This window comes from Paramisgurnus dabryanus, chromosome 3 (genome assembly GCF_030506205.2).
Source record: "Paramisgurnus dabryanus chromosome 3, PD_genome_1.1, whole genome shotgun sequence".
In the NCBI taxonomy this organism is placed as follows: domain Eukaryota; kingdom Metazoa; phylum Chordata; class Actinopteri; order Cypriniformes; family Cobitidae; genus Paramisgurnus; species Paramisgurnus dabryanus.
This window is the reverse complement of record NC_133339.1, coordinates 20,667,125-20,692,629: the sequence shown is the minus strand read 5'-3', so window position 1 is coordinate 20,692,629 and position 25,505 is coordinate 20,667,125. Positions and strand designations below refer to the sequence as shown.

The 25,505-nt window shown below is 38.7% G+C and overlaps 2 protein-coding genes across 4 annotated transcripts in view; one reads left to right on the top strand and one right to left on the bottom strand.

Annotated features, from left to right (window-relative positions):
- Positions 1–13,251, top strand: part of tanc2a (tetratricopeptide repeat, ankyrin repeat and coiled-coil containing 2a) — a 147,824-nt gene extending 134,573 nt beyond the window's left edge. Inside the window, exons 15-24 of one of the 2 annotated variants that reach the window (XM_065252740.2) lie at positions 2–187; positions 311–404; positions 490–623; positions 781–904; positions 2,182–2,357; positions 2,673–2,805; positions 5,424–5,515; positions 7,382–7,528; positions 8,814–8,914; positions 9,393–13,251. In XM_065252740.2, coding sequence (XP_065108812.1) covers positions 2–187; positions 311–404; positions 490–623; positions 781–904; positions 2,182–2,357; positions 2,673–2,805; positions 5,424–5,515; positions 7,382–7,528; positions 8,814–8,914; positions 9,393–11,295 — 3,090 coding nt within the window. In that variant the 3' untranslated portion in view covers positions 11,296–13,251. The remainder of the gene's footprint in view (position 1; positions 188–310; positions 405–489; positions 624–780; positions 905–2,181; positions 2,358–2,672; positions 2,806–5,423; positions 5,516–7,381; positions 7,529–8,813; positions 8,915–9,392) is intronic. The other variant, XM_065252741.2, reaches the window with a different exon arrangement.
- A 3,553-nt stretch (positions 13,252–16,804) lies between these two features.
- Positions 16,805–24,890, bottom strand: cyb561 (cytochrome b561). Of its 2 annotated transcripts, none has more exons than XM_073814145.1 (6): positions 24,752–24,890; positions 23,908–24,118; positions 21,400–21,498; positions 20,709–20,812; positions 18,394–18,551; positions 16,805–17,174 (listed from the first exon to the last, which is right to left on the bottom strand). In XM_073814145.1, the coding sequence occupies exons 2-6, from the start codon at positions 24,113–24,115 to the stop codon at positions 16,982–16,984; spliced, it is 762 nt and encodes a 253-aa protein (XP_073670246.1). In that variant the 5' UTR covers positions 24,116–24,118; positions 24,752–24,890; the 3' UTR covers positions 16,805–16,981. The 2 variants fall into 2 exon arrangements, with proteins under 2 accessions (XP_073670246.1, XP_073670245.1); XM_073814144.1 differs by having other exon boundaries at positions 24,650–24,885.
- Positions 24,891–25,505: the final 615 nt, after the last annotated feature.

Sequence of the window (25,505 nt, the reverse complement as noted above, 5' to 3'; positions counted from 1 at the left end):
GGTGGACCACCTGGATAAAAACGGTCAGTGTGCTCTGGTTCACGCTGCCCTGCGGGGACATCTGGAGGTGGTGAAGTATCTGGTTCAGTTAGAATGGAATACCGACGGACAGCATCCTGGATCCTTGAGCAAAAGCCATGCGGTTCAGCAAGCCCTAATAGCAGCAGCTAGCATGGGTTATACTGAGGTATACGCGCATGTTTACTAATCACTTTGGAAAATATAACTATAAATTAAACATAAACTAACTAGAAATTAAATGGAAAAACTAAAGGTCAACTATAGTGCTGTCATTTTTTTTTATTTACAGATCGTATCATATCTGCTTGATCTGCCTGAAAAAGATGAGGAAGAGGAGGAACGAGCTCAGATAAACAACTTTGACACACTTTGGGGAGAAACAGGTACAACGTCTCCAGACATATCCTGTGTGTGCACGTGTGTTTTAATTTAGGAATGCACACTGATGATAAGGTATTGTTTTCTCAGCATTGACGGCTGCAGCGGGTCGGGGAAAGCTGGATGTGTGTCGTCTGCTGCTGGAACAGGGGGCCGCGGTGGCGCAACCTAACCGGAGGGGAATCGTGCCGCTCTTCAGTGCTGTGCGACAGGGACACTGGCAGGTGTGCTCAGAAACACTCAATAACACAGCACTTAGACATCTGCTACTAATATCGGCATTACAGATACCATAAATATTAAAAAAAACTTCTTAATTGATGTTTTTGAGTGTTATCAGGCTGTTTTTGTGATATGCCTGTTGTGTGTTTGGATGTGCAGATTGTGGACCTGCTTATGAATCACGGTGCTGATGTGAACATGGCTGATAAACAGGGCCGCACTCCTCTCATGATGGCTGCGTCCGAGGGACATCTGGCCACTGCTGAGTTCCTGCTGGCTCAAGGTAGAACTTTATTTTATCGCCCCCTGATGGTCAGACAGATTAGAAATATTTTTAAAGGAATATATTTTTCATTTGTATTATTTTGTGTGCTATTTAAACAATACTGTGATATAATACAAAAAAATTTTTAGGAATGAAATAAACTTTAATACATAAAACTTCTGGGCCCAGTTGCATCAGCTGTGCGTAAGTTACAACGTAGCCTAGTTACGACGTAAATGGGCACTAAGTTTCAACTTACGCACTATAATTTTTTTTTGCGTTGCACTATTAAACTTAATTTAAACATAACAATATGTTGTAACTAAATCTTTATGGAAGCCTCTGTCCATGAATAACAGTCGAAATAAGATGTCAGCCAGATTAGATCACATCGATGAGCTCGTAAATGATTATGAAGCGCCGCAAGTTCGTCAACGAGTTAACGTCATATAAGATTTAATAATTCTTCTTGTTTATTTTCTCCTCCATGTGTGGGATAGATATTTTCAATTAAAAGTGTAATGTTTCGAGTTTGATAACGTATGCTTACATTTTTTTTGAAATTACGTGCTGTTCAGACTATTTCCTGTTTACCTATTAGAAGGCTTGTGATTGGGTTAAGAAAAATAGACGTCATTCCATGCGACAACGCATTACTTTACGGAGAGCTTACAACCTACCAGCTACCCAGTCACAGTCACATTAGCTACAAGAGACAGAGACAGAGCGACAGGCTACCATTCATTTTCAATGGGAGTGGCCGTTTGCCAGCGACAAGCTCGCCGCTGCGCGAGCAAGGTGTGGCCAAAATAGACAAGCAGGCTATTTTGTGCAAATGCTAAGCGATGCAACAAAGCGACTGCCAATCGGAGTGAAGGAGCAGCGTGATGTAGGTCTGTGGTCGAGTCAGAGAAAATAATTCAAGATGGCGGAAAATGCGTATTTCTGTATATATCTGATAAGTTTATCTCATATATTTTGTTACTTTTATAGAGAAATAAATACTTTTAAATCCGAAAACACCGTTCTTGTAACTTAACAATACCTCTTAAGTGACTGCTTTTGGATGCTAGCCAAGGAACGCCCATCAAGCGAGTGCGTGTCGCTCGGTGTCACTCACTTTCGTAGCTAATGTGACTGTAGGGTTAAGAACAAATGGTGCAACGGAATAAAGTAAAGAGTTGGTTATAAACTAGCTAGTAGTTACTAAGCCTCTAGTTTGGACTTTACGTCCCAGTTTAAGTAAGAACTTACGAATGACTAGTGCGACCCTGAACTCTAACTTGTTTTTTTAGGTGCCTCATTGTCTTTAATGGACAAGGAGGGGCTAACAGCACTGAGCTGGGCGTGTCTTAAAGGTCACCTCCCATTGGTCCGTGCACTGGTTGAAAGGGGCGCGGCAACGGCCCACGCAGACAAGAGCGGCCGCACACCATTGGATCTCGCCGCCTTTTATGGAGACTCTGAAGTGGTTGGTTGTTTTTAATTAACTACCAATGAAAAAACATTTTAATATTTGACTTTAACAGTCCACTGTTATGTATTAATATATGTGTTCCTGTATAGCTCAGTGGTAGAGCATTGCGTTTGCTAAATTGCGTTTGCGCAAAATAAAGTCCCTTTGGATAAAAGTGTCTGCCAAATGCATAAATAAATACAAATTTATGCATGCTCAAAAAACACAATTCAGCCATTTTCTGAAATGGTTTGAAATGGGGTCTGTTCATATTTTTGATGACTTAACAGTGAACATACAGACAATAAGCTGGTCTTCATATGCTTCCAGGTGCAGTTTTTGGTTGATCATGGTGCTATGATCGAGCATGTGGACTACAGCGGCATGCGACCGCTAGACCGAGCTGTTGGCTGCAGGAACACATCAGTGGTGGTCGCTCTGCTTAAGAAGGGTGCCAAGATAGGTAGGGTGGAAGATCTAACTTTTTTAAAAAGTTCCTTTAGCTCACTTTTGGCGTTTTTCCATTGCATATCTATCTCACGGTTTAGGTCGGGTCAGCTCACCTCACTTTGGCGTGGTAAGCTTTTCCATCAAGTTTAGTATCACTTCGTAGTGGGAGGGATTATAGGCGTGTAGTTATATTTGCGCTGCCTACTGCTGTGAAATCATACAAGTGAGAGCATCGCTGTACATCCCCATACATTCAATTATTTCTCAGTCCGCCACAAAATTAAAATTGACCACCACAAATAGATGTTTGCACATCGCATTTATCACTACCTCTGTCTCACATGTCAGTTTCTGTACAAACACCCGTGGAGTCGGTCGACGCGCTCCGCTGAGCCTCATTTAAGTTGCATTTAGGCATGTATGCGAACATGCGCATCGCGAATGTGCCGCCACAAATTGCAAGTCTGGAAAAAACTATGGTGTTCCTGATTCTCAACTTGTGGATGTTTTTCATCGCTAAAGGGAGTTTGGCAACTTATAGCAGAGCACAGATGACAACATGTTTGCTCGAGACAGCGCAAGCTAACTCGAAGGTAAAGCTAATCTTTTACATTATAGCGATGATGCTGGTAGTGTCGATTCTCTCAGACCAATCAGTGATCAACAGTGTTTTCGCCTCACGTTTTGGTATCAGCTCGGGTCGCTTGGAACCAAACCGTGGGGTACTATGCAATGGAAAAGCGCCATTGGTAGAGCATTGTTTTAGCAATGCAAAAGGTCATGGGTTGGATCCTAACTTGAATTTTTAACAGATAGACATGTTAACAAACCTGTATAAGTTTCATTGTTTTGATGAACATAAAGGAAGATATTTTATGGAATGTTTGTAACCAAACCGATTAGAAGCTCCATTGACTTCCATAGTTTTCTTTATTGCTAATATGGATGTCAATGGGGCTTCTGATCATTTCTCAAAATATCTTTCTTTGTGTTCATCAGAACAAAGAAATTAATACAGGTTTGTAACAACATGAGGGTGAGTAAATAATGACAGACTTTTCGTTTTTGGGTGAACTATCCCTTTAACCATCTTGGGACTTCTGTGGGTTGCAAGTGTAGTTTTTGCATTTATGAACTTATTAATGAAATATTAATATTGCATTAGTAACCTAATGCAATGCCTGCAGGTAGATATGTGTCACTTTAGATTATTTCTTCATATCACTTTATATTTGTTAGATGTTGCGCTGTAGATCTGTAATTATGTGTTCTGTTCTAGAAAGTCTTTGTAGCACAGTCACCACATGTACTTAATCCATCTTAGGGTTCTTTTTCATTCCCTCCCCGTGATTTCTGTCGTCCTAATCTAACCTCCTACCTCCTGTTATCTTCAACAAACTCCAGAACTGCACTCATCTGCAACTGATCAGGATGTGCTTGTTGCTTTTGCTAATGTTGCTGCTTGCTGCGGCTTCTCACGCCTGATCTTCCTTGTTCTTCCTCTCACATGACTCCCTCACACCTAACCACCAACTATCACTCTCTCTCTCTTCCTCATACTCTCCCTGTTTCCTGTCCATTAAACCTTTGCTCCCTGTCTGGTACGGATGCCTCACTCCGCCCCAATAACCTGTCACCCTTTCACTCGTGACCCCTTCCACCTTCTCTCTCTCTGTAACCAGGATGTCAGACTCTCCCCACTCGTGCCCGAGGTAAAACACAGACCTTTGTGCGTCCCATCTGCCATTTTTTGACTGTGTTCCTCCATCTTGTCACCTGTGTGGTTTGTTGCTCCATTGATCGGGTCTGATGGTGGTTTGGGTATCTTTGTGATTGCCATTTATTCTTGATATCACCTATTTTTGGATACAAAAAAATGTAGTGAGGGTAACCGTGGATCATCCATGTTCATTTTGTGTCTGCATGAGAACAAAAATTCACACGCATTTTGCATGATGCTGCCGAATGCTTTCTCGCATAGAATTTTGGTGCAGCACCGTTCAAACAGGATGTGCTCTTGCATCAGTCTGCATTAATGTCTGCGTTAAATGGGCATCTAGAAAACTTGAACCTGTAGCGCAAAGAATAGATGTTTTAATGCAAGAGCGTGTCCTGTGTGAACTGTCCCGCGGTTGCTCTCAGCTTGGCCATTATTTCAGGGCTGTTGGCCAGTTTGGTAAATTATCCGGTGATCTTTAGCTCTCCTCAGCTGCGATTTGCATGATGTGCACTAAATCGCTGACTGCCTGCATACTTTAACTGGTTGCTGCAGCTATAATAGACTTCTATTAATCTCTCGTTCCCATCCTCACTCTATTGAACACTAAGTCCAAACCAGTCCAGTCCAGACTCGAGCATGACTGCAAGTTTAGCAGCCAAAGTTTTATTGTTACTGTATTTAGATCATTTATACATGTCATTTTTAATTGATTAACGTGTGAACAGAAATGCTGTCTTTTCTGTTTATGTTATTATTTTAATTATGTTTTTGTTTGGTGTGTTGTGGCTTTTTGCAAAATTCAAAGGTTGTCGTTGCAGCTCTGCTCAACCCTTTGAGGTTCGCAGAGATTAGAAAACTAGTTTTGTACGCACATAAACTCTGAAATGTTTCTTGTGCTCTTTTGCTCTCAGGGCCAGCAACGTGGGCAATGGCGACATCCAAACCTGACATTATGATCGTTCTGCTGAGCAAACTGATAGAGGAAGGAGATGGATTCTACAAGGTCAGCGGCTTTCATCTAAGCTATTTAACAAGAGCACAAATTAACAGAATAAATGAGGCCTGTTCGTTTAGACAACTATGATTGTAACATATATAACAATACCGTATTTTCTGGACTACAAGTCGCTCTGGAGTATAAATCGCATCTATTTAAAATGCGTCATGAAGACGAAAAAACATATATCTGTCGCAGAGGACTATAAGTCGCATTTATTTAGAAAATGATTTCACAAAATCCAAGACAAAGAACAGACATTTAATCTGGAAAGGCAACGGTAATGTTGTCTCTTGGTTCATTTGTGTCAAAATGACTTACAAGTCGCTCCTGACTATAAGTCGCAGTACCAGCCAAACTTTGAAAAAAGTGTGACTTATAGTCTGGAAAATACGGTATGTGACCATGCACATATTATGCAGTATTATGCATTATTCCATGGTCTGTTCTCGATTCTGATTGGCTGGAAGGTATGCAATTAAATTGTTTAATGCACAGTAACTGACGATTTTAACCCGTTCAGTCAAATACTGTGCTGCAAAGAGAAAGCTTGTCTATAACTTGGCAAAGGACCATGGAATAAGCAGGATAATCAACGGTCTGCCGTACATTAAGGCCCAATTTTAGTTTATACCCCGTCACCTACCCCTCAACATTTCCTGCCCGCCAGCATTTTTTTGTGATTTTCACAAATGCCTTCCAGGAAAATGTTCTTCTAAAAATATATTAACATACAAATATACCAAATGAAAAAACAGACCCTGTGCTTTCAAATAAACATTACACAAACAAACAAAAAAAACGGGGAAAAAAAAACGTTTCATCCTATCTATATATTTTTTATTTGCTTATAAACTCTTAAATATGGTAAAAATAAAAATTTGCTAAAAAAATTAGCAAAAAGCTGAAATAATTGCATTTTGTTAAGGAATTTTGGTAGAGATCAAATTCAGAACGATTATCAAAACATACATAGAGTTTAAAATTAGTAAATATTTTTTTGCTTCAATTTTTTTATAAATTGGGAAAATGCAATATCTAGTCGCAGTATTACAGATTAACATAAAACCTCATCAAGAACACCTTTTTTTATGCAAATGTTTTCTCTTTATTGATGAGATAACTCATCAATGGGTAGAAAGTGTTAGTTTATTAATGTGAAAAAAGACTTGAATTATACTCGCATTAGCGGCCATGTTGGAAAAATGTTTACCCCTTCGTTCCCTAGCCCTTCACGTGAACGCGCTAAACAAAGAGGTAGGGGAAAGTGTAGGGGTAAGGGGTAGATAAATGGTATTGGGCCTAACTCATTCCCTGCCAGCATTTTTTGTGATTTTCACAAAAGTTTCACAAAATGCTTTTCAGGAAAATGTTCTTTATAAATATATAAACATACATATATATTTAATGAAAAATCATACTCTCTGCTTTTAAACAAACAAAACGGAAAAAGTTTTATCCTTTCTTCATTTGTCCTCTTTTTATAACCTCTCACATATGGGTAGGCTTCTTCAAAAAAGATCAAATTTTGGGCAAAAAGCTGAAATAATTTCAATTTTGTAAAGGACTTTTGTTAGAGATTAGATTCGGAACGATGATCAAAACATACACGGACTGTACAATGTTGTTGCTGCTTTAAAGTTAAAATCCTTTAATGCACAGCAGGTCGTTGATTATCCCCTACACATCATATACATATGTTGCACTGAGACAGTCACAGTACTTGTACAGCTTTGGCATCAGGCATGAAAAGGCTTATCAGTAGATCGCAAGTCCCTGAGACATTGTGCAAGCCTTAGTTAAAGGTGATTGTTACGTACGTTTTGGTTTATGGTCACTTTTAAAAGTCATAAACATGTTTGGCTGGTCCAGAAAGGAAAGGTGAAGGAAGCAGCTCAGCGGTACCAGTATGCACTGAAGAAGTTTCCACGAGAGGGTTTCACAGAAGACCTGAAGACCTTTCGTGAACTCAAAGTCTCTCTGCTGCTCAATCTCTCCCGATGCCGCAGGAAAATGAACGTGAGTCTCGAGAGCTCTGCTTTACACTTTATACTCTCTTCTGTCTCCCTTTTCTCATAGATACGTTTTTTTTATATATATATATTTGGTGGATGCATTAGAAGTTTAATTTCTTTGGGGTGGTTTCAGTCTATGGTTGCCTTATTGGCTGACTCAAGAGAGTTGTACATAGTATGATAGACAATATTTGGGCATTTTGAGATCCTGGCTGATAACACTTTCTGAGTGGCTAATGAAGCATTTTTCGGTTCCAGAATCAAATTACATCATTATTAGTTTCAAGTTTAATAAATATTTCATGAAAATTCTAGTGTTAATTGTTATGGGTGGGTTTTGAAGGAATTTATTAAAGATTCATTGACTTTATTAATAAATATTATGTGAAAAGCATTTTTATTTATGTCTCATTTGCTGTCATTTAGGTGAATAATTTATAAATATGTATTTTATTACAAATACTTCATTCCCTTGTGTCGGACTTGTATCGATGTAATTAGCAATCGGTATACTGTACATTTGATTAAATAAACATCCACAAAATGGCAACTTGCACTCTAAAAAATGCTAGGTTATTTTCAACCCAGCTGTAGCTAAAACATGCAAGCCCAGTCGTTGGATTAAATTAACTCAGAAAATATTTTTTGACCCAACAATGGGTTAACACAACCCAGCATAGGTTCGTCACATTTTGACCCAACGCCGGGTTGAAAATAACCCAACACATTTTTTAGAGTGTACAAATTGCATACATGCACATATTAGTTTTAAAGTTTGCTTTGTGTTCTTTGCATTTTTTTTTTTTAAACTTAACAGTCAACAGAACCACATCAGTTGCAAGGCAAGGATTTTATTGTGTTGATCTTCCCATTTCCTTTTGATAATGCTTTGTTTCTCATTTTAATCTCACCCTTAAGTTGAGCGTTACAGAAATGCTCTCTGTGCACTCAGCCCATGCCGTAGCTTTAAGTTAATGGTGATGCAAAACAGTCCATCTCTTCCCATTTCATCTCCGTTTCAGTTTGGTTTATAGGATTATCGGTTCGAGAGGTTTAGATCAGGAAGTAGTCTGACCCCTTCTTGAAAAGCTGTGACATTGCATTTCCCACTGTCCTTGTAGAGCATATATACATGTGTGTGTTTGCATCATTTTCACAGTTGTATGTGTGGTTGTGTGTGTGTGTCCATAAACCATGTTTGTACGTTCATGTGTGTCAAGTCTGTTTGTCCTCCCTCTGACCTCATGTACGGCTCAGTGTATGACTGTTGGTCCTGTTGTTGCTTGCAGGACTTTGGGATGGCAGAGGAGTTTGCCTCCAAGGCACTAGAGTTGAAACCCAAATCCTATGAAGCCTATTACGCACGAGCCCGTGCCAAGCGCAGCAGCAGGTAACTGTAGCAACCAACAGGAAGGACAGCATTGAATAAAAACACACGATTGAACCTTCTTGACCCAGAGCGGTCGATTATGTTTTGATTGGTTGAAGTAGCGCTGAGAGCTACCAGATAGAAGTGAATTATATCCCTGACGTCACCCCATCAGACGTCAGCGTCAGGAATTAGACCTGTTCTTCATATTTCATGTTGTGTTGGCCAATCAGATTCTTTTTTCTCAGAATGTCCATCATTCATATTTTATTCCTTTGTCTCTTCTTACAATATACTTTAATCCACTTGCTTTGTTTTGGAAGATCAGAGGGGTTTCGGGTATGTGATTTTGATGGGATTGTCCCATTTACTTATTATAGGGGGCAAATCCTCACACATAATGTTAAAGGTCTTGAAGCCGTCATGTATATTATATTTCTTTATGGCAGTTCCTTCCTTATTCCTACTCTTACCTCATTCTGTGAATGCCTCTTTACAGGCAATTCCACGCAGCCCTGGAGGACCTGAGTGAAGCTATGCGACTGTGTCCCAACAATCGTGAGATCCAGCGTCTGCTGCAACGCGTTGAAGAAGAGTGTCATCAAGTCACACAGCAACAGGAGCTGGATCCGCCCCCTTCCCCTCCCCACAATCAAGCCCCACCCATGGCCCCACATCCATCATTGGAGCCCCGTTTTTCAGACATGGAGCCCGTCCAGGACCTGTTTGAGGAGGATGATGATTACCTTGAGAGGGATTTGGACGGCCTGCCGCTAGGTGTTCCTGCCGAGCCCCACACTGGTCAGTCTGGTCTTCCGGTCATTCAAAACATGCCTCCATCTCCCAGCCATCATGATTCCCCCTATATGGGCCAAGCGTTTGACCTCCGACCCAGCCCACCTTCAATGTCATCTCCTACACGGCAGGGCTACCAATCCACATCTCCGTCACTATCTCCAACACACCAGAGCTCTCACTACCGGCCTAGTCCAGCTCATCAGGCCTCGTACCACTTCAGCCCACCGCCCTCACCATTACGTCGTGGACCACAGTACCGTGCCAGCCCTACTGAAGGAGTTGCCATGTACCGTCCCCAGTCTGCCTCTGCGGGTCGCTACCAGCAAGACCAGCTGTCTGGGCGACCCAAGTCCCCTCTCTCCAAGATGAGCAGCCAGCGATCATTTCAACTTCCCCAACAGACTTCCCAGTCGGCACAACAGGCCCAGTGGTTGCAGCCAGCCAAGGCACAGATTGTCCGTACCAGCCAGCCCAGCACTGCAGTACACTCCAGTGCCGTACTTGGAAGTAGCGCATACAGTCAAATCGCCCACTCCATGAGCGCTCGCTGCCCGGAAGATATGGATGAACTTGAGGATGTGGGATACTCTACATCTCTTCAGCCTCAAGGTAGTCTGAGCGCAGGGGCTTTGTACCAGCGTGCCATCAGCATGGACCCTGGCCTCATGGAGGATGAGCTTCCTCAGCGGCCTTCCTCTGCATACAGACCCAATCCAGGAGGTGTCCGCTATGGCCAGGCACCACAGATCAGCCGCAGTCAATCCACCGCCTACTATCCAGTCCCGCCCCACGAGTTGGAGCGGCAGGTGACGCTGGGTTCACCCGAGAACCCTCACCTTCATCGACGTCCGGTCAGTGCCAATAGCTCAGAGCCCAAACAGCATCCACCGCCTCCACGGCCCCTGATTCATTCCCACAGTACGGGTCTGCGGTTCTCTCCGTCAAGCAACAGTTTAGTGGCAGGATCTGCTGCAAATCTAGGCCCAAGTTTCAGAGCTTCAGCACAGCAAATGGAGATCCCACTGAAGGTTTCTTATGAAAGCAGCTACCATGATGACCTTTCACCAGTGTCACCCCCACAGGGGACCGACTTCCGGGTGGTGGGTGGAACGTACCCAGGTGAAGCTCTTCGCTCGCGAGCCACACCCTTCATGGGCATCATTGACAAAACAGCACGGACTCACCAATATCTTCCGCAGCAGCCTTCGCTAGCATCCTCCTCCTCAGCTTCTCGGCCCTGGACCGTTTCTTCCCTTGATACGGTGGTTAACAGTCCAGCCACTTCCCCTAGTAACGTGGGCTATGGGCAACAAACGGCACCTCTCAGCCATATCGCCTACTACAACCGCACCAACAACGCTCACAACGGCCACCTCATGGATGACGATTTCTACGCCAACCCACCGGGTGTAACACGGGACCGGGCGGATGCTATGGGCCGAATCAGTCAGGTTCCCACGTACCCTGATGTGAAGGTGGCACGGACTCTACCAGTCTCACAGGCTTACCAAGATAATGAGTTTAGGCAAATTTCTCGTAATGAAAGGCAAGGCCCAACCTCACCAATCAAACCAAAGAGACCCTTTGTGGAGTCTAATGTGTAAAAATGGTCTGTATGAGACATTCTTGACGTGTTGATATTGCAAGCTTTGATTCAATGTCCTGTGTCTTGATGATACAAACTGAACTGAAGGTGGATTATGTACAAAAAAGTGCATCTGTGCTATGGGCACAAGAATGGAAGTCGGCCTGTGTAACTGCTGTACACCAACCTTGTACTTTTTCTTGTACATTCAGGAGAAGGTGGCCAAGAAGCACCAGTCCTGGACACATTATAGAAACCTGATCTTGGCCCAAGTACCAGACCAGTAATAAGAATCCTGTAATAAGAAAGCCTATTTCAAATCAATATTGCTAAAGCAAAAAAGTAATATTTATCATTTTAAGTTATGTTTGTACAAATATATATGTAAATTTCAATGCAGTTGTGTTTTTTTTTTTGTTTGCCTTAGGTTCCTAAGTTGACACGCAGTCAGCAATGTGAAATATTTTCGGGCTTAAGGGCATTTTAAGTTTTTGTCAGTACTGTAGGTTGCAAAAGATTACTTCTTTTTGCTCAATGCAAAGACACTTTAGAGATCGATCATTTCCAGTCTGCTTTTGGGAAAGTAGCATTGAGAGGCGGTCAACCTCTAATTTACCTGCTCCTGGATTGCTGGTCACACTGCTAAAGCCGAAACTGTCTTTTCCAAAGAAACATTTCTCATGGTGTATAGGACATTTTGTTTTTATTCGACAACCTCAGAATCCACACGCTCTCTTTTATCAAGTATTAAGAGCTTATCTGTTCACTGATACACATTAAGTTGCAAAGCTGTTGGCCTTCAGGACATTTTTCCTTTATTTTAAACTGTGAGCACTTGGTTTCAAAGTGGGAAACCTGCTTGGATGTAAAAGCCTGCGCTGAACACTACCACTGAACTAATAGGCTGGCTACTTTTTTTAGGGGTGTCTTTAGGGGAGGACACTGCAAGACAGATTCGCTCATGGAGTATGGCTTTACCAATTGTTGTCAGCTGCTGTTACTGTAAAAAGAGCAGGTCTTTTGCAATGTTTTAATTATTTTTCTCTTTTTAGAAAAAAACAATGCAGTCAAAGTCGACCTGGAATACTGCTTACTGTACAACAGTGTTTGTATTTAACTTTTTGTTTTCCTTTTGTATGACAAATGTGTAAATGGCTGTACATATGTGCTTAACTAGAAAGCATGCTCTCTGCTAATACACAAACATGGGTGTATGTGTGTGGTTTGGTTTTATGTATGAACATCCATTAAGGGAAAAGACTGGCACAATGTATTTCATTTCGTCCCTTATTAGACAAAAATAATAGATCAAGTTTGGGTTTTGTATTTAATTTTTTTTATTGGTCTTGCGAAGGAGGATTTTCTATAAATTGTCTGTAAATGTGAGCTGTGCTGTTTTGCTGAAGGAACATCCAAAACGTGAATATGAAAATTTTTATCCACTTTCACCATTGTAAACTGTACAATCATCTGTATGTATGAGGAGAAATAATGAACTTATTTAAAAATGAAGACCACTTCAAAGAAATGAAATGACTGATGTGAGTGAAACTTATTTTTTTAAGTTTATTATAAACTTGGGTGAATCCTTAATCACAATTGTAGTGATAAAACCAGCATTACAAACACATACATGATGTTTTATATGGGTGGATTATGTAGTGTGGTGGTTCTCTAACTGGGGGCGGCAAGATTGTGCCGGGGGCAGTTTTATTATATATATCCTAAATGATAACACTTTACTTGAAGGGGTGTTCATAAGACTGACATGACACCTTCAAAATCATGACATGACACATGCTATGAACATGAAGGAGTTTTTATGCACTTTTATGACAACTGTCATTAAGTGTCATTCATTCAATAATGTCATTTTTAATGCAAAGATGACATTGTTTGAATTGTCTTTGTTTTGACAACTTTGACATAAACCAATACATTATAACTTGTCATAACAACTTGACATTACCAAGACAACATAACTGACCACTTTTTACCAGTGATACAAATTGAATTTGTCATTAAAATGTCATTTAGTGTTAAAACTCTGTCATATAGTTTTATAACAGCGTCATTAATATTTTTCTTGACCTCAACCACAGTGATACAAATATAATTTGTCATTAAAATGTCATTAAGTGTTAATACTCTGTCATATAGTTTTATAACAACTTCATGAATATTTTTGTGACCTCAACTACAGTGGTACAAATATAATTTATCATTAAAATGTCATTGAGTGTTAATACTTTGTTAAATAGTTTTATAACCGCGTCATTAATATTTTTCTTGACCTCAACTACAGTGATACAAATATAATTTGTCATTAAAATGTCATTAAGTGTTAATACTCTGTCAAATAGTTTTATTATAGCGTCATGAATATTCTTACAATCATAAAATCAATCATTTAATAATAATAAAATTAAAATTTATAAAATTATATTTTATTGCATTTGGAAAACAGTACAATAATGGGTTAACCCACATAACATTAAAAAGGTTAATTACATTAAGTTAATTAATTAGATGTTTTCAGAACCCTCCATGTGAGGAAGACCAAATTCTGTTAGTTGTCAGTTTTTTTATGTTTTATGCACCTACATAAGGTTAAGTATAATATTTTGACGTGTCTGTTGCATTGTGTTAAGTATTTAAAATTATTTGACAAAGTATTAACCCTTAATGACATTTAAATGACCGTTTAATGTAATGTTAACCCATAAAGGTAGTTTAGGTAGTTTCTTAAGTTTGATCATTATTCTGCTATGTAATGTTTATGACGGATTTATGACAAGTTATGATGTATTATGTCAAGTTGTCATAACAAAGACATCTCAAACAATGTCATCTTAAAATGACATAATGGAAAAAATGACACTTAATGACAGTTGATCTCCTTCATGTTTTATAACATTCATGTCATGATTATAAAGGTGTCATGTCAGTCTTATGAACACCCCTTCAAGTAAAGTGTTACCATTACGAGTTACTTATTACTTCTTCATTCATGTAATTGGATTACTGTACAAATTACTCTCTCCAAAAAGTATTTAATTACTTTCTAAATCCTATTTAGTAAATTATACAAAGATAGCCTTGAAACGGCTCAAAAAAATCTTATAAAAGTACATCAATTATTCTGGTCACACTTTTTAAGGTCCAATTCTCAATATTAACTAACTACTTTTGCCTCAATTTATTCCTGATTACTGCTTATTAATACTAAGTAAATACATTGTTAAGTTTAAGTATTGTTCGAAATTGGGTAGGATTAAGCATTTAGAGTAAGGATTTGCAGATCCGGCATTAATATGTGCTTTTAAGTATTAATAAACAGCCAATATCTCAGTTATATTAATGCTAATAACCAACCAGTTAATAGTGGGAATTGGAAACTACACTGGTCAGTTAAAGGCACAATGTTTGAAAGCCAATGTTGACATTGAAATCACCTTAACAAACATGCCCATAACCCAATAGAATCTGTACCTTCTTTTGATAGACCCGCCCCACACATACACAACAATGTTGTTTAGTAGAGATGTCCCTTACTGCTGATTGGTTACAAGTGTTTTGGTGATCGTCCCGACTCCCTTTTCCAAAGCGTTTTTCAAACATTGTGCACTCCGCCTAATAATAGTACACTCTTAAGTATTTAAAGTGAGAAGGGTTCATAAAAACATGCATTTTAATGTTACACTTTAAATTTTGATGTTAAATCCACTATTCTATATAATTGTTCTGCAGTCCAAACACAGTATTTAGTTCAATTACAATGAAGTAACCGTAATTAAATTACTGAAAAAATAAGAGTAATCCCTTACTTTTTAAAGGAAAAGGTAATTAAATTACAGTAACTAGTAACACCCAACACTGGTCTTATGCTATACATTTTCTTTGAGGAGGCCACGAAGGCCTATAAACTAAACGTTTGAGAATCACTGAAACATTTTTCGAGCACGATATGACATAGTCATGTTTTATTATGCATTCAATAGTGTCCTGTATACACAATACAAACACAACACAAAGACCATATAAGCAAACAAACACACACTGATCTGTATGCACTATTGTTGTATAACAGTCCATATTACTTTAAGCTGATAGCTGGCACATAGGAAACACTGAACAGAAACAACATTGCTCAAATGACATTAATGAACTGCTCTGTTTACATTACAATTAAGAGTTTATGAATGTTTTTTGTGATTGGATGAAGGACCTTGATGTATGACATCACTTGAAATTTCAGTCTGAACAAAGTTACTTTTCAAGAAGCAGTTTTAGCAATCTATGCTAACAAGGCTATAAATTATTTAAATAAATAATGCATTTTTAGCAATTAATAGTAAACATAGTTGCATTTCCCTTTCTAACCTGTTTGGCTGTATGCATTACATTACTATATTTAAATGTTATATTTCTCAGTGGCATTACATCGCAACACTAAACTGGACATTTTAACCCTACTTTTGTGAAAACCCAGCTAAAGTCATTCTACACAAAATCATCCTACATAATATAAAGAAAATTCTGTGAAAATATAACTATGACATACATCTTGAATATTCACAATGTGAAATCAAGCATTGATGCTCCTAACCTTGTCATTTTATGATTAAGACTTAAACCAGGAATTAAAGACAGAGTCACATTTGTGAGTCATTTTTAGTTTGGTTCAGAAATACTAAGGCACATATTTGAAATACTTAAATCTTATCTATATATGTATGGCAAAACAAAATATATAAGTAGTACGGCAGTAATAAAAAAATAAATAGGTAGTGTAGGTCAGGCTTAATCCTGCCATGACTGTCATATGACACAAGAGGGGGTCCAACACAAACAGTTCAGCTGAAATCACAGCTAATAATAACATACAATTTAACGTTACCAAAACTAAATAAACCCGGATAAATCAATGGGTAACAAATGGAAAAACAGATTTTAAATAAACTTGCTGAAATCTCTATAAGCTAATGCTGGGTTGGTTTAACCTATAGCTGGACAAACCTAACCGCTGGTTTAAATACACCTATTTATATTTGACTTAAATATGGGTTTAAACAACCCACCATTGGTTAATTTAAAAAACCCAATGGTTGGGTTTATCCAAAAGAAAAAAAATGATGGGTCGGAAAAGAAATTGGTTGTTTATACTTAAAGGCGCTCTAAGCGAATAATGTGCGACGTCACTTCCTGTTGATGTTTGAACTGTTTTCAAACAGACAGAGCGTAGCTAACTCCTCCCCCTCCCTTCCGTGCTTTCACGCGCCCAACCCCCACCCCCAAATCCTTCTTGTCGTTTATTGGCTGGAACACTTTGTTATGGTTTCTGTTTGTAGGTTTGGCCATTTGTTGATATTGCCGTTTGTGAAGCCTGGGCTGTCTACAGAGATCGCGTTTTTTACAGTTTGATCAGCGGACAGGCAGCAAGCAGATAGTGAGGAGATGTTTCCGGTATGTAACAAAAAATGTTTTACGGTCTAAAATGCTTCAATTCGCTTAGAGCACCTTTAACCCTACAATGGGTTAAAGCGACTCAGCATAGGTTAAATTACAACTCAACGTGTTAACGTCATCCCTTATTGGCCCAATGCCGTGTTTAAATAACAAGTGCATATTTTACCCAACTAATGGTTGAAACAAACAGCATTTTTTTATGAGTAGGAAGGCAGTTGTTATACTATGTAATAAAATTAAGGCGAGCTGGGGATTTCTCCTTCTGACAGCGTCTTAAAGTGCACAGATAAAGCCTCTTCCTCTGGATTCGGCGGTCGTCTGAAATCTTCTCTCGTCACCACGTAACCCACCACGACCCCAAAGCACACCAGCAACAAGCCTAAGGTGTTCGCTAGAACCCCCTCTGCCGCAAATTCGGAGTAGGTCGCCCTTCAATATAAAAACATCATTAGAAACATCACTACTCTTCCTGTTGCTCAAAGCGTTACCAGCATGGGTTTGATCCTAAAGAAAACGCATACTGATAAATGTATAGCTTAAATGCACTGTAAGTTGCTTTGGATAAAATGTCTGCATAATGTAAAAGAAAGTTAAAAACATAAAAAGTGAACTTTGTCATTTCTGCACCATTAGCATAACGAAATGAAACTGCACAACCCAGCACGTAACAGTCCACAGTGAAAGAGAGAAAGGATGCCAAATGTCATTAATATTCACAAGGCATTGAAAAGTCTATTTCCAAATGGTGACTCATTCCCTTTCTCTATTCAACATTATTAACTCAACTTGAAATGACATCAGAGGCATATCAGTTGTTATAAAATGCATACTCTTTTGATTCAGACAGGCACTCATTACTGAAATTGGTCTAAATGACATCACTCGATCACTGGATGCTGATTGGCCAACACAACCTACGAGCCCAAAGTCCTGTAGAGGTAATATAAACCAAACCAAAAAAGTAAATAAGTTTAATCTTCACCCTCAGATCGACCTAATAGCTTAGGAATGAAAGAAGGTTTTCAGCAAGGATTTGAATTTAGTAATAAAAGGAAAACACCACAGTTTTTTGAAATTTTACTATGTTCTTACCTCAACTTAGACGAATTAATACATACCTATCTTTGCAGCACTTCAACCTCGGGGCGCATCAATATTGACAGAAGTTTAAGCGAGAGGGGGAGGAGTCAGGAGTGATGATGTTACTGAGCACCAACGTTGAAGTGCTGCAAACTAAATTCTCTTCCGTCATACAATAGTTCTTGTTTTTTATCCTCTTAAAAAATACCCACGTTTTATTTTGTGCCACCATACTTACTCGTGTAACTACTCATGTAACAGTCTTTAAATAGTGAAAACATGGAAGTGTTTGGTGGCTTCTAAATTCATCCCTGTTTGGATCCTAAGGAATGAATGGGGCTAGGCTAAAAGCTAACACATTCGCGACACGCTGTACAAAGATTAAGTGCATGGATTGAAAAAAGATAGGTATGTATTAATTCGTCTAATTTGAGGTAAAAACATAGTAAAATGTTGAAAGACAGTGCTGTTTTCCTTTAAGGGAGAAGACCTAATAGGAAAAGGGAAGGCAGCACATACAGTTTCGGTATAAAGGCAGACTATATCAGGGATATTGTGAGACACTCACATGATATTAAAAAGCAATTTCTCTGTGATACCCAGCAGACAGGTTCCTACAGACATGGCCAGCAGCAACAAGCCGAAGAAGATGTGCAGTGGGAGATACCAGCTCCTCAATTGAGCAGATGCCCAGGGAAACAGGAAAAATCCCAGGCCCAGCAACCACTAAAAGAAATGACAACATAAGTCCACATGCTTCATAATCACGTCTTCTCAAAATATATACTGCAGGTTATTAACCCAAAAACTTTTATAATATCTTAACTAAACATTCTTCTTTTACATGCATGTGCTGTAGAGGTTAACTACACTAGCAGGTTAAGTCAATAACAAGGGTGGTTTTGCTGTATGAATAAACTGTTACGCAAACATTAAAGACAAATCTCTAACGTTAAAGGTGTTCCAGTGTTATGGGCGGGTTCGCTAAAGTCTTTCCAAAGAACACACACATGGCCACGCAGAGCCGGCCCAGCCACTAAACGACACTTGCAATTGCAAAGGGCCTCGTGGCCAGCAGAGGGCCCCCTTAAGTCACTCAGCTAGTGACTGAGTTGAAAAAAATGAAATCATTCATCAAAAGTAACATAAAATAAATATAAATATTCATTATTTATTATTATGGCAATGTTAAAAAGGCTGTTACTTGTTATTATAGTTATTATGAAAGTTCGCTAATAAGATCTCTTTCTTGCCGAGATTGATTGACACACAGCATCCAGCGCAGCAGCCAATCAGTGCCCGCGACTATGTGCAGGCGAGCATCCCGCCCACAGAACGCAAAGTTGAGTTGGGCCGGATCCCTGATACAGACGCGAACTTTTGCTGTTGCTTTAAGGACAATTTCTTTAATGTTATGTGTGTTTGTGCGTAAATGCGAAGTAAGTGGATCTTATTTGACTTCGGTAATGACCAAACCTGTGTTCTGTTTGACTTCTCTTTCTTATATTTGCCATCATAACGTGAATTGGTTTATTAAGCTTAATAATTAATATTTAAACGGTTTAACGTGGTAAATTAATTCTGTTACGCTTATATTTCACGTATGCCATAGTCATTTCTACATATTTATGTCATTAGTGTAATTATATTGTTAAACGTCTGAATTTAAAGTGTTTTATGTGTAAGAGTAAACAAACTCATGCGCATATGCGTGGTACATGTCCAGACAGCGCACTGATTTTAAACCACCTGCTAGCCTTTGCAAAAGTGTATAATGTCACTGTTCAGTCTTTAATATTTAAACTATAGCAATGCATATGACATACAGTAGCCAGCTTTGTTAGATTAATGTTATGAATGCAATGTTAATTGTTAATCTTCAGTTATTAATATTATTTGCAAGTGAATTGTTATTATCCACAAACCTATGTTTGTGTCAGATTTAGCTCATCTCAAACAAGCCTATTAACTTTTGTTATGCTATTTACGTAAGGGATAATATATAGTGAGGCGAATGTTAGGTACTATTAACCTTGTTTGTTGGGTTTTAGATAGTATTGTTAATGAAGTTTATTTGAAAAATTTAAACATTTAAGTGTTGTATTTATTATTTTATATTATATTTTATTTAAATGTTATTCTATTTAATCTATTTCATTTGAATTATATATAGGCTGTTGTTTGTGCCTCTTAAACTCTGGTGTCAATTAAAAATGTTTCTTTGATGGTCAGTGAAAAGTCTTTTTATTCAGCAAGTTCATCAGTGTGTGTTTGTTGCACTGCACTGCCATTCAGTTCAGTCAGTGGTATCATATTTTTCCTGTTAGACATCAAACATGGAACTCAAATCAAGAACTCAAGGGGGCAGTTTCCCTGAAAGGAATTAAACTAGTCCTAGACTAAAATAAAAGTAGGCTAAGAGCTGTCCAAACTGAAAAAAGCTTGCACTGACATATCTTAAAATACACCAGTTCCCTTTGTTTTGCCTCAAAATCCACACAAATAATGTTTTTTAGTAAGGCATTTTTGTTAAAATGTGTTATGTTTTCTAATTAAACTAAGGCCGAGTCCTGTCTTAAGATATTCCCTGTCCGGGACCACCCCAAGGTCTTTTATTGTCATTCTGTAGGCTACATGTTGCCACATAAGAACGAAATACTTAAAAAAAATAACATATTAGATATAATATGTGCAGTATAGTCATAAGGTAGTCATTGCTTTTCTTTAGGCCTTACTTAAAATGGTCAAAAGGGCCCCGACTAAATTTTGCTTAGGGCCCCCAAAGGTCTAGGGCCGGCTCTGTGGCCACGATACAACTCAGTAAGTCAAATAAAGACATTCAAATGTGAAAGGACATGTAAAGAGGACATAACTGAAATTTACCTGTAAGATAAACACAACAAAGGTAATCATGCCACACCAGCTGTGGAGCGAGTACATGTTGGAAATCTTAGCCGTCGCATGGAAGTCAAATACGGCCACTAGACCTGCAAAAAGAGAGAGATGGCTTTCTTGCAACTCATAGCTTAGATTCAGACAGTGCATTGTGTTTAAATTAACAAATATATTATGATTAAAAATTTTCAAGAATAGCATTGAACCTAACTGCTGCGCTTCATGAAGTACATCTATTTAACTTTGGTAAATTGCGTTTTGTCCTTAGTTAAACGTCCTCTGTGTTTAGCGACATCTAGTGGTGAGACTGTGAATTACAACCAACGGCTCAGTGCACAGCTCACCCTTCCCTTTCGAAACACATAGTGAAGCTACGGTAGTCATCATCTGAGACAACGTCATGAGAAAACACGCTCTATAGGACAGTTTGTCCGTTTAGGGCTACTGTAGAAACATGGCGGTGACTTTAATGTATAAGGAGCCCTGCAGTGTATGTAGGTAAAAACGGCTCATTCTAAGGTAATGAAAACAAAACAGTTCAATTTGTAAGATCTATATACACAACTGATAATATAGTTATGGATAATAAATTGCATTTCTGTCAAGAGATCCTTCTAAAAGTTGCACAATACTTTAATGGGTATTTCTTCTAACCGGCTGACATGTACATTGGACTTACCTACAATACTGATGATGAGAGCCATCATGTGCAGCAAAGCGTGGAGAATTTTCACAGAGCGTTTACTCTCGCTTCTGAAGACGCGGTAAACCAGAACAGCTGTAGCAGAAAATCAACCATATGAGAAACTGCGCATAACAATACCATGTTTGCATTTATGAGACATATGCATAAGTTCAAGCGCCAAAAAGTAATTTTGGTGCAGGAAACCTTATTGTGCGTTCACACCAGCCACGGTAGAGGAGGAAAAATGCGCTATTCGCGCGTAGTTGAACGCTTGAATATTTTGAGTTTACTCACTTTATTCGCGCGTGAAATTCTAGTAATTCGAGACATTCACAAGGAAATTCGCATCATGGGAGAGGCTTCTGTAATCACGTCACTACTAGAGCAAGCTCCTGATTGGTTAATGTGGCGCGAATATAAAATATAGATTTTTTTAACTCGCGTGTTCCGCGTTGGAGGATGCCTATTCGCGTCTTTGCATTGACTTAACATGCAAATAACTTTCCACCTCTTCCACGTCTGGTGTGAATGCCACATTAAATAGTAACTTGGCAGTGTGAAAGGTTGTGAGTTCGAACTATAGACTGTAAAAAATATGGACGTAGTGTCCGTGACGTCACCAATAGGTTTGTGAAGAGCTTTTGGCTAAGCCTGTTGTCGCCATCTTGGCAGCGTGTCACTGTGCATCACTCGCGGATAACTGAAATTGGGTAAAAAAGGCGGGACGTCGGGAAGCTGAGGCGGCTGGTTACTGAAAGTGGCCACGCTCTTAATCATGCAGAAGTTTAAAGCTTAATATAAATTAAACGGATGAGTAACAAAAAAATCAACCCATTCACAGTTGTCATGAAGGACAAAATTAGCTATATGGACCAAAAACACTTTTTTACCAGGCTGTAAACACATTTATTTCTGCTGTAAAGTTGGGCATTTTAAGTAGCTTAAATATAAGCAATGTAAATATAAGTGCATCACAACTTAAATTTTTAATTGTGATTAAATCTTTAGATGCTTTACATAAAACCAATCAAAGTTTAAAATGTATATCATTGTCAACGTTTACACTCATGGTGCTTGAAATGCAGGTTCGAAATTCGACATATGCAGGTGTCTTGGGGACTATTCCAATGGGTCTGGCCTTTGTAAAAGCACACAGATGCCCTTGAGGCTGTTTTACCAGCACTGGTTTGGACAGATAAACCTCTAATAGGCCAATGACCTTTCAGGTATAAGGTCCTAATCAAATTTCCATCGTGATGGCTTTGAAGGAAAGGAAAGGACAACTGCTAAAGATATTAGCCGCTCATCAGTATCTGTCTATGTTGAGCTTTTTTTAACAACCAGGTGTTGGGAACCTGAATTGAGCACATTGATACATGAATAACAGGGGCAGTTCAATGTAACAAATATCTGTGAAATCTAGGCTAAAGTCTTATAATTTAAAGTTTGATTTAACATATATTTCATTCTTTGACATTAACTATCTCACTAAATGTTAAAGGGATAGTTCACCCAAAAATAAAAATTCTGTCATCGTTTACTCACCCTCATGTTGTTACAAACCGGCATACATTTTTTTGTTCTGATGAACACAAAGGAAGATATTTTGAAAAATAATTGTAACCAAACTGTTTGTGGACCCCATTCACTTCCATCGTAGGAAAAAAAGAATACTATGGAAATAAATGGGGTCCACGGATGACAGAGTTTTCATTTTTGGGGGAACTATCCCTTTAAAGGGGACATTTCACAAGACTTTTTAAGATGTCAAATAAAACTTTGGTGTTCTCAGCGTATGTTTGTGACGTTCTAGCTCAAGATAACATATAGATAATTATTATAGCATGCTAAAAGGTGTTTGTAGATGTGAGCAAAAATGTGCCGTTTTTAGGTGTGTCCTTTAAAATGCAAATGAGCTGATCTCTGTACTAAATGGCAGTGACGTGGTTGGATAGTGCAGATTAAGGGGTGGTATTATCCCCTTCTGACATCACAGGGGGAGCAAAATTTCAATTAGCTATTTTTTCACATGCTTGCAGAGATGGTTTACCAAAACTAAGTTACTGAGTTGATCTTTTTCACATTGTCTAGGTTGATACAGAGCGGGTCACACGTATAGATGATTTCAATAGCATACAATCCAAAATAGTTAAAATAACATTATTAATCTTATTATAAAACCATTTAAATCCTGCCTTATATTGACTTTTACATACACTGAAATCAGTAAATTTGATTTTAGTCTTAACAGTATTAGCTGGCCTTCTGTTCAGTATTGTGTGCGTGTTGTGAGTCTGTCACTGGTCATAGTAAGTGACATGGTTCACATAAACACACACCCTTAGGGCAGAAGATACACAGACCTCCAATTAGACAAAAGAAAATGGCCACAAAACACAGAGCAATATCTGTATCTAGCAATGTTTGCCTTTTCTTGATCTCTGTGCATTAAAAGAAACTCAGTTTGTGTGTTAAATAATAACAAATAATATATATCTTTACCATCTCCATAGAGGAAGACCAAGCCGAGGACCATGCAGAGGGGGTGGACGTTAAACTCTTGTGCTGAACCATCCCAAGCAAAACCTCCACGGTAATGTCCCATCCACACACCTGTGATCACCACACATGCCACGCCGAGCACCTGAGAAGCTGCAACGTACCACGGCAGTGTTCGCAAGCTGCCCAAACTCAACGGTATCCTCTCCATTTCCTGTAAAAAGGGCGAAAGACAGAAGAATGTGTATATTAATAATAATATTATTATGGTTATTTTTGAAATTAAAAATGTAACATTGATTTTAAAAAATGGAATATAAAAATAAATGGACTATGAATTACAATTACAAGTCTCCAAATTTTTTTTACTGTACTGTATAATCACGTGATGCTGTGATCTTTCTAGCTTTAGTAAACACGTGCAGATAATAATCAGTTTTGAGTGTGTTTTAACATCATGTGCTCCTTGCCAGCCTCAAGACAGCATTATTGGTGTAAACCAATCTGTTATTTGACTGCATGCATAAGTTATAATCACATTAACACCAACCACAAATTACACAATTACTGTTTTGCAGAATAGCCTAGTAAGTACACCTCGTGAGCCTTTATATAAACAAATTAGAGAAAACAGAAAAACAACAACAGACGTCATGCAAACCATCATCCAAAGATTAAAATAATGTTTGACAATAAATGATAGATACAGTCAACAGAATGAACCAAGTGCCATAAACTCACTCACCTGTGCAGCGTATTAAAGGGAAAGCAGAACAGACAAAGAAAATGCGTTATTACTATTACTGTGCACTTTAGACTGTATCCTTAGGATGTTCTTTAAACCTACTTTGAAAAACTAATTCCTTTAAAAACATCTGCTCGCACCCGTTTGAATGGTCTGGGTGTTAACTCGAAAGCGTTGCTGATGTGAAACTGTGAATGCACGCGCCGCCTGATGTTTAACATAACTAGCGTACTCGACTTCATGCGGCGCTGCGCAAATTAATCACTGTATTACATTAAAGTACCGCGAGAGCGATTTAAATACTGGGCTATCGAATCATTCTCGCGGTACTTTAATGTCATACGCGCAGCGCTGCAAGATCTCGATCACGCCTATGAACTTACGCTTTGACGCACTTGGAAGTTGACTGGCAGATTCTTGATCCGTCTTTATACTCTCCCTATTGGTTGTTTATTGGTAGATGGGCGGTGCATCATTAGACGCAAAGCAACGCGTTTGTTGCCTTGGCGACCACTGGGCACTTCGAGGTCGATTTGATCATCGGATTATACCCAAGCATACAAGATTCATACTGATAAAACAGATGACCTATATTTATTTATTTTATCAATGTGGTGCTTTGAGTCATCTTATAAATTTATATTATTTAAATAATTGATGATGACTTGTTTTTAATTTGCATGTATTTGATGTATTTACTATGTATTTACTATTGCCCTTCCACACACACACACACACACACACACACACACACACACACATACATATATATATATATATATACCATACATAGTGATTATCATACTCATCATACACCATTGTGTTTACATAATGTAGCCTATTGAAATATTGTAGC